This window comes from Lonchura striata, chromosome 4 (assembly GCF_050655825.1).
Source record: "Lonchura striata isolate lonStrDom1 chromosome 4, ASM5065582v1, whole genome shotgun sequence".
Classification (NCBI taxonomy): Eukaryota; Metazoa; Chordata; class Aves; order Passeriformes; family Estrildidae; genus Lonchura; species Lonchura striata.
Genome location: NC_140706.1, coordinates 23,286,523 through 23,300,714, shown reverse-complemented (window position 1 = coordinate 23,300,714; position 14,192 = coordinate 23,286,523). Strand labels below are relative to the sequence as shown.

General features: G+C 44.9%; 1 protein-coding gene across 8 annotated transcripts in view; it reads left to right on the top strand.

The window, feature by feature from the left end:
* RBM47 (RNA binding motif protein 47) overlaps window positions 1–10,548 on the top strand; it is a 76,293-nt gene extending 65,745 nt beyond the window's left edge. For 6 of the 8 annotated variants that reach the window (XM_085577809.1, XM_085577810.1, XM_085577804.1 and 3 more), the window contains 4 exons: window positions 773–1,932; window positions 3,375–3,581; window positions 7,143–7,345; window positions 7,712–10,548. In XM_085577809.1, the coding sequence (XP_085433935.1) occupies window positions 804–1,932; window positions 3,375–3,581; window positions 7,143–7,345; window positions 7,712–7,957 (1,785 nt within the window). In that variant the 5' untranslated portion in view covers window positions 773–803 and the 3' untranslated portion in view covers window positions 7,958–10,548. The remainder of the gene's footprint in view (window positions 1–772; window positions 1,933–3,374; window positions 3,582–7,142; window positions 7,346–7,711) is intronic. The other 2 variants (XM_085577805.1, XM_085577811.1) reach the window with 1 other exon arrangement.
* The last annotated feature ends 3,644 nt before the right edge of the window (window positions 10,549–14,192 follow it).

Here is a 14,192-nt window from a genome sequence, read left to right as displayed (position 1 = left end):
GAGATATTCTCTTCAGCTTCTGTCAAGTCCTGCTGTAATAATGGAAGAGACAAACACATCAGGCATTGTAACACAAGTAGTAGGCAACCCAGAAGCTTGTCAGATCACTCTTTGCACAAAAGAACAAGAATAGTCCCCCACCCCCGCTGCTAAAGTGTATGTATTATTTCTTATTTGATGGTTACTGCAGAGGTCTAGGGGAGCAAGGAGTTGTTGTCAAATGGAAACTGTCTGGTGCTTCTCATGCATTTGCCACCTTTCACCGTAGAATATGGCACCTGGTGCTTTGGCCATTCAGGAGTAAATGGATTAATTGATGTGTGACTGAGAGGGAGGAGAAGGCTCTGTAGGTGGGTACCTCTGGCTTCCTGTCAATATCTTCTCTCTCCCAATTCTGTGTCATTTCCTTCCTACCATTTCAAAGAGAAGACAAGGGTCTCAAAGGTTTTAGGATTTTGAGGTACTTGGTGGCATTATTCATGTGCCTTTGGTGTCCTGTGACAGCAGCTCTTGATGCCTGGGATGTGTGGGCAAGTGAGGAACTTTCAAAGTGAGGAGCATTCAAAGAGGAGCTTTGCCTAAGTCCAGGATGCGCTGTCCCTGCAGTATCACTCTTCAGGCTGATGTGACTTGTTCCTCTGTTTTTCTGCAGCCTTAGTCCCAGTTTGTAAAACAAACTTGCAGAACAGCTACAGGAAAATGAAAGAGTGAGGTGGAATTCTCATGGTAGCTAATAGCTTTTAACGAGTGTCCTCCTTCTTCGTTTGCCCAGGTTTTATCACGCTGTGAATGAGTTTGACACCATGACCGCTGAGGATTCCACTGCAAGGATGAGCAATGATTCCACTAATGTGGCCACCACAAAAGTCCCTGAAGGTGTTGCTGGGGCGCCCAACGAGGCAGCTCTGCTGGCCCTCATGGCCCGCACTGGATACAGTATGATCCAAGAGAACGGGCAACGCAAGTATGGAGGCCCTCCTCCCGGCTGGGAGGGCCTGCACCCTCCTCGTGGCTGTGAAGTCTTTGTGGGCAAAATCCCCCGCGATGTCTACGAAGACGAGCTCGTCCCTGTCTTCGAGTCTGTCGGCCGCATCTACGAGATGCGCTTGATGATGGACTTCGATGGGAAGAACCGTGGATACGCCTTCGTGATGTACACACAGAAGCACGAGGCAAAGCGTGCTGTCAGGGAGCTGAACAACTATGAAATCCGCCCTGGCAGGCTGCTGGGTGTGTGCTGCAGTGTGGACAACTGCCGGCTCTTCATCGGGGGCATTCCAAAGATGAAGAAGAGAGAGGAGATCCTGGAAGAGATTGCCAAGGTGACAGAAGGCGTGCTGGATGTCATCGTGTATGCCAGTGCTGCAGACAAGATGAAGAATAGAGGCTTTGCCTTTGTGGAGTATGAGAGCCATCGAGCAGCAGCCATGGCCAGGAGAAAACTCATGCCTGGAAGGATCCAACTGTGGGGACATCAAATTGCTGTTGACTGGGCAGAACCAGAGATAGATGTGGATGAAGATGTCATGGAGACTGTTAAAATCTTATATGTGAGGAATTTAATGATTGAGACCACAGAGGACACCATTAAAAAGGTGTTTGGTCAGTTTAACCCTGGCTGTGTAGAGCGAGTGAAAAAAATACGTGATTACGCCTTTGTGCACTTTACAACCAGGGAAGATGCCATTCATGCCATGAACAACCTTAATGGTGTTGAACTAGAGGGCTCGTGCCTGGAGGTTACTTTGGCCAAGCCAGTAGACAAGGAGCAATACACTCGCTACCAGAAAGCAGCAAAAGGAGGGGCTGCAGCAACCTCCGAAGTAACTCAGCAACCTAACTATGTTTACTCTTGTGATCCATACACACTAGCATACTATGGATATCCATACAATGCCTTGATCGGTCCCAACAGAGATTACTTTGTGAAAGGTTAGTAAACACAATTAGGGGATGTGGTGGGCAGGCTTGATCTTAGGCTGATGCCAGAGGTCTGCCTCAGCCAAAGGTCAGCAAGTACCATGCAATTTTTTCTTAATACTCTTGTATAGGCCTTTTTGTCATATTTCTGTTGTGTCTTACTTTAGTTTATGACTACACAAACTGTATTTATCTATAAATAATTGCAAATGTACAAGATAGTATGAGAAAGGTATCAAATATATGGTTAAGAATAGGTAAAGACCAAGCATGGGATGGGGAACAGAGGCATCTGGGTTTTGTGAGTGATGTACTAAGTCTGAGCAAGTTTAAGGATTACATCTTCTGATGTCTCCTTTCAAAGATCTGGATCCTATGACAGAGTGCTCTGGAGGCATGGGTATGGTGAGCTATCCACAGGGAAGGAGGTTAGGGAAAGCCTTAGTTAGGAGCTCTCTAGGTGTCATTTACCTTCCACATTAAAATGACAGCAATGCTGTCCTTCAAAAAGTCATTTGAGAACTACAAGCAGAAGGAATCATGTGAGTGAAAAATTAGTTATAAGCTACAGTCATTAAAAATTAACCAAAAATCACTTATTCCTAAAAAAAACCTAACAGCTATAACTGGTATTATAATTACAATTATCCTGTACTTGCAGGAATTAGAGTTTCCTGACATTTGATGTGTATATCCATAAAAGAGGCAATTTAGCATAAATATATTCTTAAAACACCCACACAAACCAAGAAGTATTTTTAACCCTAGTCATTCAAGTATTTCAGCTTCTTCTCAATTTCCAGATTTGCACTTGCAATGAACTATGACAGAGTTGAGTAACAGTCTAAATATTCATTTAGGCCATCATAAAGTACATCAATACTGCAGTGTTCAAAGTACTGTCATAACACAATCATTAAGATGAACAAAGGCAATATTTTTGGAAATTGGTTATATGCCCCTAATAAAATAGCAGAGAAAACCATTAAACAACATAAGCAAAAATATAAGGTTGTGGGACAAAGTTGTTTAAAGGACAGATGTGATCTTGTGCCATTTCAGCAGTGTCCCATTGCAGCCAGTTGACAAGCTGGATCTCCTCTGGAGGACAGCTGAAAGCAGAAGCTGTTCCTAATGCACAGAAATCAGCCAGAGGATCCCCTCACTCTCTGCTGACTGCATTGAACCTGTAACACTTGCCACAGTTGTTGCACCAATATAAATGAGCAGTTAATATATACTCACAAACATCAAAAGCTAAACAAGCATAGAATTTCTGGATGCTTCTTAGGCACTTCTTGTTTTCCTAAGCAGGGTCGCTAAGACTCAATCATGCTGACTTAAGCAGCCACATTTCTAAGTGCAAGCCTCCAGATTTCAGTCTGGGGTCACTCATGCTCCCCACAGGACTGTCACTCTCCATTATTCACCATCTTCTGTGTTGTTATCATAAGCAGGCAGCATACGAGGCAGAGGGCGAGGTGCAGCTGGCAACAGAGCTCCGGGTCCCAGGGGCTCCTACCTGGGGGGATACTCCGCCGGCCGTGGAATCTACAGCAGGTACCATGAAGGCAAAGGAAAACAGCAAGAGAAAGGATTTGAACTGGTTCCCAACTTGGAGTTACCTGCAGTCAACCCAGTGGCCATTAAGCCTGGTGCAGGTTAGTATGTGTAAGGAGGGGAGGAAAGCAGGGGTGGTGGGCAGGCCCCCACTCCAAGCCCTGTCTAAAGCATGGGAAGACCCTTCCAGGGCAGTCCATGACTGCAACCACAGCAATGGGGATGGATGGCTCCCTTGTGCTGAGTGCCTCCTGGGCTTGGCCAGATATTCTTCACACAAGAGGTACACAGCAGGATAGTTATTCTGGGAGAAGAGTTCTGGGAATTCTTCAGGCCAAAGTTAAAAGGACTAAAGCAACTCCCTCTCCTCCTCTCCCCGTTTGCATTTGTTTAGGAGGAAGCAGACTTTCCTCTCCTTCTAGTAGTGTAAACCAGAACATGGTGACTAAGGGCAATCTTCCTCTCTTTTAATGTCTTCAATGCTAATTTCACCTGGGAGATTCCTATCCTCGATTTCCAGCCAGGCTGGAGCCCTCCCCTGTTTAGTCTGTCTTGCTCCAGTGGTACAAGGCTGAGAAAGGGATCTGGGGCTTTCCCATTGCAGGAAAGTCCCTGGCTGAGGCAAGCTCCTCCATCTCCATCAGTGGTGCGGGGAAGGAGCAAGACAGGGATCCCTCAGGATCCATCATTGCAGCTGTGCAGTGCCTACAGGAGTGCTCTCATCTCTGCTGGGCTCTGATGTGCCAGTCCAAGGGCTGGAGCAGGGTTGCCCCCTTCTGCTGCTTTGTCAGCTGAGTACCCAGCCCTTGCCATTCCCAAGTGAGGAAGAGGAAAGCTGAAGTTCTGCAATGCTTCAAGATCCTGTTTGGAAAGATTTTTATTTGAAAAAATAGCCTGAGGAAGAAGGTCCTTGAAGGGGATGGGGACCAGCTCTCTTGCAGAAGTCCTGATGTCTTCTCTCCATTTCTCTTTCCAAGTAAACTGTAATGGCAGGATGTAAGCATTGCTTGATAATAGCACTTCTATGGTTTCCCAAAACATGTTTCATTTATGTCAGTGAAAATTACAGCTTGCATCTAATGAAGTCTGTGAAGAGTTCTTCATAACAGCTGGATGAGACAATGTCAGAAGTCTAGACACAAAGGAAGGCTGTTAAGATTAAAGTTGAAGAAAGATCAGACTTCCTGAGAAAACTACCCACTCGCCACCAGAAAATATTACTGCTATGTATGTTTGCAAAGATACTTTAGGAATTCCAGGTATTACTAAAGGATGCTTGAAAAGTGAGCTTGGAAATGAATGCTTATTAGTAGTGTCTATATTTCATTTGACTGAAAAACAAAAGCTTGAAGCTCAAGTCAAAATATTTCTACATTTGAAGCATGTTGAGATTCATGTTTTTTTATCAGACTTTCACCTATCATATGGTTCCAGCACAGCCTCTGAGCACAGAAGCACCTGGTCTGTTTTCCCCAGTCAGATCAGCTGATCTAATAAGAGGTACCACACACAAGAGTTACCTCTGTTATTTAAGAGGGTATGACTTTGGAAGCATGTTACCAGAACAGAGGAATAGAAATGCACTGACTGCAAAGTTTCCTGCCTATTGTTTAGACCAACCTTAAAGCTCATTTCTTTGCAAATAGTTGGAATAGTCCTGGGAGGTCACCCCCATTGCCCAGATGCCTGCTACTGTTTTTCTGCCAGAAGTTATTGCAGAATAGAGCATGTGAGCTCTTTGCCTTGGTGAGAAATTCTCCAGGATAATTTAAACCAGAGATAAAACTGGTTTGACTTGACCAGGTGGACTTGGTGTAAAAAGAGAACTGGAAAACCTCAGGAGTTGGGGGGTCTCTGCTTGAGGAAACAGTGGTAGTCCACTGGTGAAGGACACATCTCTGCCTGAAAGATATCTGATCAGCTCCCTTGTTGAAGTCTCCAGGATCAGAGCAAGAGTACTGCTTTCTGTCACCTCCTACCACCAGAATAACTGTGCACTTTAACACTGCAAAGTTTCATTGCACAGAAATAAACCTGTGTACATATTAGACTTCATTCCTGGCTTAGTGGCTGCACCTCCCATAAGTGTCAACATCACCTCTTAGTCCATCATCCATTATTTGTTGATTATCTTGTTTTCCTTTTGAATAACCTTACTGCTAAAAATCTTGCAAGCTGAATGTTGAGGTGTGCAATATGAGGCAATGATGGAAATCATAGCATCATAGAATGGTTTCTGTTGTAAGGGACCTTAAAGATCCCTTCTAATCCAATGCCCCTGACATAGGCAGAGATGTCCTAAACTAAATGAGATTTCTCTAAGGCCCATCCAACCTGAACTTCCAATAATGAGGCACACAAAACTTTTCTGGACAACCATTACAGTGTCTTATCACCTTCATTACAGAGTATTCCTTTCTTATGCCCAGCCCTTTTTCAGTTTGAAACTGCTACCCCTTGTCCTATCACTACAGGTCTTACCATAAAGTCTTTCTTATAGGCTCCCTTTAAGTGCTGAAAAGCTCCAGTGGAGGTCTTTATCCCTGAGGCATCTTTTCTCCAGGCTGAACCCAAAATCTCTCAGTCTGACCTAACAGACTTGTTTAACATCTTGTTTAACATCCTCTGAACCTGCTCCAACAGGTTCACTTCCTTCTTGTATTGGGGCCCCAGAACTGGCCACAGCACTCCAGGTGGAGTCTCACCTGAGCAGAATAGAAGGGGCAGAATCACCTCCCTCAGCCTGCTGGCCACACTGCTTTTTATACAGCTGCTTTTTCTGAGGTACAAGTGCACCTTGTCAGGCCACATGCAAGTATTGTGATTACTGGGAATGTTCAGCAAAGAATGTTTCTTCCCTAAGCAAGCCTTGAAGCTCCATTTTGACCATGTACAAACTCACCATCCTGAACACCATTATTCTGAACAGACTGTTCTCCCTTTGTCTGAGAGACCATGGCTCTATTTATATCATATTGTCTAATTATATCATCTTAGCATGAGGGAGAATTCCCTAAAAAGAATTTGGTGGTTTTTTTAATGGCATTATGTAGATTGATCCTGTAGCAGACAGATGGGATAAAACATATTTAGGCAAGCTAGTCCTGAGAAATGCTGGTAAAAGAACTGATATTTCACAGGATTGGCCAATGGATGGCATGTAAAGCAGACCCGTTGCTGCCTGTAACTTCTGCAGTACAAACCACAACTTTCTGTTCTGGAGCAGCTCTTCCTATGGCAACTACATATCCCTTGGTGTCAACAGCTACAGCAGGGATATTACACACTCTTACCACTTGTGTTCAGGCCACACTCCAGGCCAGAGGGAAGGACAGCAGTTTTCAGAAGGAGTTGTGTAAATCTGGGTCACAGCTCCCAGTCCTCAGGAGAACTCTGGCCCTAGGATACTCATGGCAGGAGCATGGGGGAAAATGCTGGACCAAACAGCACTGAGCCTGTCACTGTGCATCAGCTATGGTGCTTCCATGCATGGAGAGGGAAGAGGTGCCCCAGGTCCCCTGTCTGCACAAAAGGCTACCTCCCCTGTTAAGAGCATCACAGGATCTCTGCTGGAGAGTTGGCGCAGCTGGGAGGGAGAGCTCTTTGACAAGAGGTCCTGGAAACTCTCTCCCGACGTATCTGATATGTCTGGTCTCTCCTAGTGGCCATCCCTGCCATTGGTGCCCAGTACTCCATGTTTCAGGCCGCACCGCCAGCCAAGATGATGGAAGATGGCAAAATCCACACTGTTGAGCACATCATCAACCCTATAGCTGTCCAGCAGGACCCAGCCAGTGCAGCAGCTGCCGCAGCAGCCGCAGCTGCAGCTGTAATACCAGCTGTCTCAACACCTCCTCCCTTCCAGGTGAGCTCAGCACAGAAATCCTGCTTCCCATAAATCCTGCTATGCATGCCCAGTGTGGGGGGAAAGCCTAGTCTCTTGTCCTGCTTCCATTCAGGACATGCTCTTGATGATGTCACAGTGCCCAAGAGCCCTGAAGTTCATCTGACCTGACATAGACATCTGCACATTGGGCCATTGCTTTCCCCACTGTGGGAGACCCACATTGTGAGGGGGAACAGCCTCCCATGATAACATAACTCTCAGCCAACAGGGTATTGCCTACCCACTCCATTACCTCCTTCCCTTCTAGGGGATTTCCCATTCGGGGCATGGAAGTGGGATGTCACAACAAAGTACTTTTTTTGAGGTCTGACCCTTTCCTTCCAGGGTCGCCCCATCACACCGGTGTACACCATGACTCCCAACATGCAGCGGATCCCTGCCGCCGGGATTTACGGGACAAGTTATGTGCCATTTGCGGCGCCTGCTGCGGCCACAGCAACAATAGCCACGCTACAGAAGAACGCCGCCGCTGCCGCCGCTGCCTACGGAGGATACGCTGGCTACATCCCCCCGGCATTCCCAGCCGCCACCATCCAGGTGCCCATCCACGACGTCTACCAGACGTACTGAAACTGTCGGCAGAGGAGGGTGGTGGAGAAACACCCACTGAAGGAACACTTTACTATTTATGAAGAAAGAACTGTCTGCGAAAGAGTAAACATTTGGGCTCGGTAAAACAATGCAGAAAGTGAAGAATGTCATAGAAAAACATGTTTGAAATATTTTCTATGCTTGAAGTTTTCACTAACGTTTTTAGGCTATTTTTAAAAACTTAACACGCCTGTATTCATACATTTCCAAAGGACCTCGGTGCATCCAGCCCACCACTGACATGCATTTATATGCACTGCAGTAGGGTTGCATAGGGTCTTTTTTTTTTTAGCAGTTATATTTTCAATATATTTGTGGTATGAAGGTTATTTTTTAGTAATTTCTGCACTCCAGAGATGTCTATTTTGTAGTGCCTTTAATAATATATCAGCTATATATTAAAAAGCACACCTGAGCAGCTAGGGAAAGTTTTAACAATATATTTTGAAGAGTATATTCAATATTTAAAGAATACATACCTTAGTGTTTTGTTTTGTTTTGTTTTTTAAGAAGAAAACAACAAATACCTTATTTAAAAATTATACTGGAAAGTGCAATTTGAAAAATGTGCAAGACCTCTGCATTTTTTGCTGGCATTAATACAATCCGCTCATTCTCATTTGAAATCACAAGTAACTAATATTGCCTGTTTGAAAGAAAGAGAAAAGAAAAAAAGCCTCCTCACACATACCTCTTCACAGTGTGATTTGCAGGCTTGTTTTTAGCGAAAGAAAGGGTCCAAGTTTTCCTTAGCAACTGGATTTTCTATTTATTGAAGTTACTTGTAGTTGCAGCATGTACAGAAACGAGTAGGTGATGTTTCACGTGAGGTGTCTTGACTTAGATCTTCATCCAGTATAAAGCCAAGGCTTTTTCTCAATGCTCTTCATTTTATTCTTTGAAGTATATATAGTGACTGAGAACATATGTTGCTGTTAGCAAGAGTAGCCACGCTCTCACCAAGAGGATGTGCAGCCTTATTTTCTCATTGTTCCATCATGTTCCATGTGAAATTTCAAAGGTACTAGGGGTGGTAGTGATACTGGAATTAGTAAAACAGGGCTAGCCTCCCTCCCAGCTTCCCTTCCACTCTTAATTCCCCTTCTCCACAGCTGGAGTTATACATGCACATCAAGGGTGGGAGTGATTAGACCCAATGATTTTAAGACATAGAGCTTGTAAATATCTTTTAATATACATTTTAAAAGTCATTTTATGTTGCAAATATACACAGTATGTGGTTTGCCACAAAACAAAAACCTTTTATTTCAATGTTATAAAAAAGTTTGTTTTATTAAGAAGTAATTATATTCTTGAAGTGTTTTGTGGCCTGTTTAAAGGCTTTTATATAGTAGTGCAGTGAATGTAAAATAGAGTAAAATGGTAAAAAATATCTTGCCCTTTGTATGAAGTGCATCAGCTCTACAAACACGTCTGGTGACAAAAGGTGAGAAGCAGAGAGTCAGTAAATAATGTTGCTTTACTTTTTGAGGTATAAGTACATACCAAAGGGGTTTCACATTGGCCATATTTTGACTACTGAACCACTTCCAGACTGCATCAAACTCAGTTCAGTGACCTTCTTAATACTCTGCTTTTGCTTGCCTCAAAATTGAGCTGTTGTATTTTAGGTGCTCTTGCTCAGACAAGCTGAGCTCCTCTTGACCGTGTCAACCATTAGCAAAAGCACTGTGAGGTTACCCATTAGGTTGGACTCTGCACCTCCACGCCCCTTTCCAGGAAACTTTTATTGTCTGTACCTGCACATCTGAAAGCACACCCAGACCTCAGCCCCAAGGTCCTGCCCTTGTGTAGGGCGAGAGAGGAGGAGATCTGGGCAAAGCCTGAGGGGCAAGAGCTCAGCCAGAGTCCAGCACTGCCTCCTCCAGTCCTCCAGTCTAAGGTCTTACATGGCTCAACACTAAACACCAGCGTGGGTCCTTGGGCCGTGCACTGACACCCCTGGGGCCAGGAAAAGGCAGTCCAGTGGTCTGGGCCTCTTGCTGGCCCACTTCCAGCCCAACACCATGGCTGACCCCCAGAGAAAAGAGGAAAGGTGATGACTCCCTTCCCACTTATCCTCTCCCTGTCAACAGGACAAGGAACTGTCACTCACAGAGATGGCAGGAAGAGAAAGGAGCCAGTGAGGGAAAACCATGAGGTGTCCCCAGCCAGCAGTGGGTGCTGCCTGTGCCAGGGTGGTAGCAGCCAGTACCCAGAGATGGAGGCAGGACCCAGGCATGCAGGCAACCAGGTCATGCTGAGCCTCCTGCCCATGCCTGTCTTGACATTTACTTCTAAACTATTTCATGTACACTACTACTGAGGTAAGTCTAATAACTTGAAATGTGAACATCTTTAGGTTAAGAACAAACTATTCTAAGAAAAAAAGTATATATAGAAAAAAAAAACAAAGCTAGTGTGCCTTATTCTCAAAAGAGCTGATATTTTAGATATTTTATTGTATCTCTCTTCTCTGTATTGTCAGAAGTCTCCGAGTTTATTTAGTTCTTGCTCCACTTATGGTATATTTCTAGGATATAGTGAATAAAGCATTCTTTAAAAACAGAGACTGTTACTTCATTACAACATCCCACTCTGCCAAGGCTGTGCTCCCCTCCAAGCTGGGAAAAGGGTGTTCAGGGCGGGAGGGGAGCAGAGCACTGCAGCCAGTATCTCTACAGGCTCCTGCAGGGAGGGTAGATGAACTGTCCCACTGACTCCTCTGTCCCATCACCTGCAGAGGACAGTGACCTTCCCAGCATGCATACTGGGCATCTCTCCATTCTTCCAGCATCCTCTGTACAACCTAAATCTCCCCTTGCACGCAGTTTAGAGTCAGTGCCTAGATGTGGATGGAGCTGGAGCTAACATCTCTCTGTGCTTTCCATCTACCCAGTGGCCCAGTGCACAAATTCCTGTATCTCTCTTGTATGTCCTCACTGCCAGGCAGGAGCACTGGGAACTGGTTAATCTTTTTCATTTCAGCATGTTCCATGCTTCAAACACACAGAAAGATAAGCTGCACCTCATTTGCAGTGCTCCAGACTTTCTGGCTATTTCCTTGGTGTAAATACAGCTGGAGAAAATTTGCTGCTAATATCAAGTCTGTAGAGAAGGCACTGTCTGAGGCACTAGTCCTGGCTAACCAGAGAGGTCTCAGTTGCTGGAAGATATCAAATCTGACAAATATCTACAAGAAGAAGTGAAGGAGAAACCAGGGAATTATCAGGAGTGACCCACTTAGTTGGTGAGGCAAAGGCTGTGGAAGTTCTCTAACTTTATTTTAGTAAAGCCTTTGACACTGCCTGGAGAAATAATTCTCCTGGAGATATTTGGCTTCCCATGGCATGAAGGAGCTTACCATTCACTAGGTAAAAAACTGTCTGAATGGCCAAGCCCAGAGTTACATCCATGGATGGATTTACATCCAGCTGACTGCCAGTCAAGAGCAGCGCTCTCCAGGGCTCAGCACCAGGGCCAATCCTGTTAAATGTTTTTGTTTATGACCTTTGTTGATGCTGAACAAGGGGATTGAGTGCAGATCAGTCAGTTCACAGATGACACCACACTGGGTGGGAGTGTTAATCTGCTGGTGGGAAGGAAGATGCTGCAGGAGAATCTGGACAGGCAGGATCAATGGGCCAAGGCCAGTGCTGTGGGGTTCAACATGCCAAGTGCCAGGTCCTGCACTTGGGTTACAACAACCCCAGGCAGTGCTAGAGGCTGGGGTGGCATAGCTGAAATGTGGCCCAGTGGAAAAGGTGGCCAAGAAGGCCAATGGCATCCTGACCCACATCAGAAACAGTGTGGCCAGCAGGACCTGGGCAATGATTGTTCCCCCAGTACCCAATGCTGACACATCTCAAATCCTGTGTCCAGTTCTGGACCCCTCACACAGGAAGGACACTGAGGGGCTGGAGCGTGTCCAGAGAAGGGCAATGGAGCAGGGGAAGGGTGTGGAGCACAAGGCTTGTGGGGAGCAGCTGAGGGAGCTGGGGGCTTCAGCCCGGAGAAAGGGAGGCTCACAGGAGACCTGATCACTCTCTACAGCTGCCTGAAAGGAGATTGTAACCAGGTGGGGGTTGTTCTTTTCTCCCACGTAACAAGTGAGAGGACAAAGGGAATGGTTTGAAGATGTGCCAATTGAGATTTAGATTGGATATTAGGAAAAATGTCTTCACTGAAAGGGTGGTCAAGCATTGGAAAGGCTGACCTAGCACCATTCCCTGGTAGTGTTAACAAAGTATATGGGTGTGGCACCTGGGGACATGGTTTACTAGTGAACATGGCGGTGCTAGGTTAGGAGGATTCAATTATTTCAAAGGTATTTTCCAACCTTAATGATTCAATAATTCACTTGGATGAGAAAGAAACTACCAGCAAATAACAGGCCTTTATAGAAGTTTAAACATGAGGCATGACCTTCACAAAAAGCAATGTTTTCCAAATGAGATTACCTGTGCCACGTTGAAATGTTTCTGCTCTTTCTTTTTTCCCTTTACCCAAGCTACCCAAGATTAAAATTAATCTACACAACTTCTTCTAAACATATACTTTACAAGATTATTTCTTTATTTTTCTAGACTGCTGGTTTCTGTCTTCAGTTTTGTAAGATCTTAATTAATTATTAACTCATCATAAGGTTGAAATATGCAAGTCATTCTCAGGATATTAACATAAACAATGCCAGAGAAATGCAATTGTGCTTTCAAGATGACCTTGCTGCCTTGGGAATGTCAGGAGCTCTGCTGAGGCCTTGGGCACTGTGACAACTCAAAATGCTGGGATCAAGGCTATACCATTCCCTTTTTTTAATGTCTTTCTTCATGGTCTTGAAGAACAGATGTGCTCTTCCTTGGCTGGTATCATCCTAAAAACCATGCTAAAAACCAGCTTTAGCTTTCTTCTGGAAACACCATTCAGTAGCACAACTGTGATACAACTATTAAATGAACAGATTTAGAAGAAATTCAAGTGCACCACTCTAATATGGCAACATTCATCTATAAAACACTCAGAGTATATGTAAAATGCATTTTTCATACATACAAAAAAATAGATGCAGTATTTCACCTCCTTCTCTGTAGCTGGTGTTACACTCCTAACATTTCTGGTCAGAATGAGTCCTTAGCACTTACAGGACTCTCTGCTCCCTGGATGCCAATCAGCTGCAAAACTGGCCCATCATGCTGACCTGTAAAATAAATAAACCCAAGACCTACACTGTAACAAGAGAAACTACCTCTGCTGTGCACCTAAAAGCCAGCAATATTCAGGTTTTATGCTCCAGTGTGCCAATTAAATGCTGAATCACACTTGACTGAGTTTTAGAGCCAAGTCCTGCCTGGCAGCAAAATGGTCGGGATGGTGTTGCAGGGAAAAGCTGCAAGCTAGGGAATTAAAAAAAAAGTAGTTTTGTGGCACCAAGTCCCTCCCTTTTGGCAGAAAGACAGGCTGTGCCATGCCATTATGATTGTTCAAGCCACCAAAGAGGAAAGAGACAACAGATAGTTTTAGAAATTTGGAACTGTACAAGTACTTCCACATGAAATATTTTCTGTCAAGCTGATGAATTAGATCAGATTTTTTATCTCCAGACAGAAGACAAGAACTGGAGTTCGCTTGGTTCCTAATCAAAGAAGACAGAAGTTCTGTCTCACAGGCCTCACTCAGGCAAAACTGTAAATCCTGCATGTGGGAGGTGACCAATTAAGGACTGCCTGCATCAGAAAACTTTACAGGGAAAAATGATCAAGTGTGCTCAGCTTTGTCCCACATGTACCAAATGCCTGTGTCTTCCCAATATAGTGTCAGGTGTCTTTGTCTCTTTGTCTAAACAGGCTGTGTCAGTCAGACATCTCCATCTAACAGACTGTGAAAGTTGAAAAAACCTTTGTCGCGCAGTGGCAAAGTTAAAAAACTATGCCCCACGGTGGGTCCTGGGGCTCCACCTCCTCTGACCAGGGCTCCTCACAGCCACCCTTCCCCAGGGCATTTGGAGACACGCCATCACAAACCTGGTGCCCACCCTGACTTCTGTGGGTCAGGGTTCCTGTGCTTCTGCATGCAGCTGGCTTGCAGGGTGGTGGCTGCCCTGAAGGAAGCTGGGTGACTTTTCATGTTTTGGCTGACACCATCATACTTTTACTGTGAAGAAAAACATGCTTTTGTTCTTTTTTTTTTTTTTTTCACCCCTTTCCAAACATATACG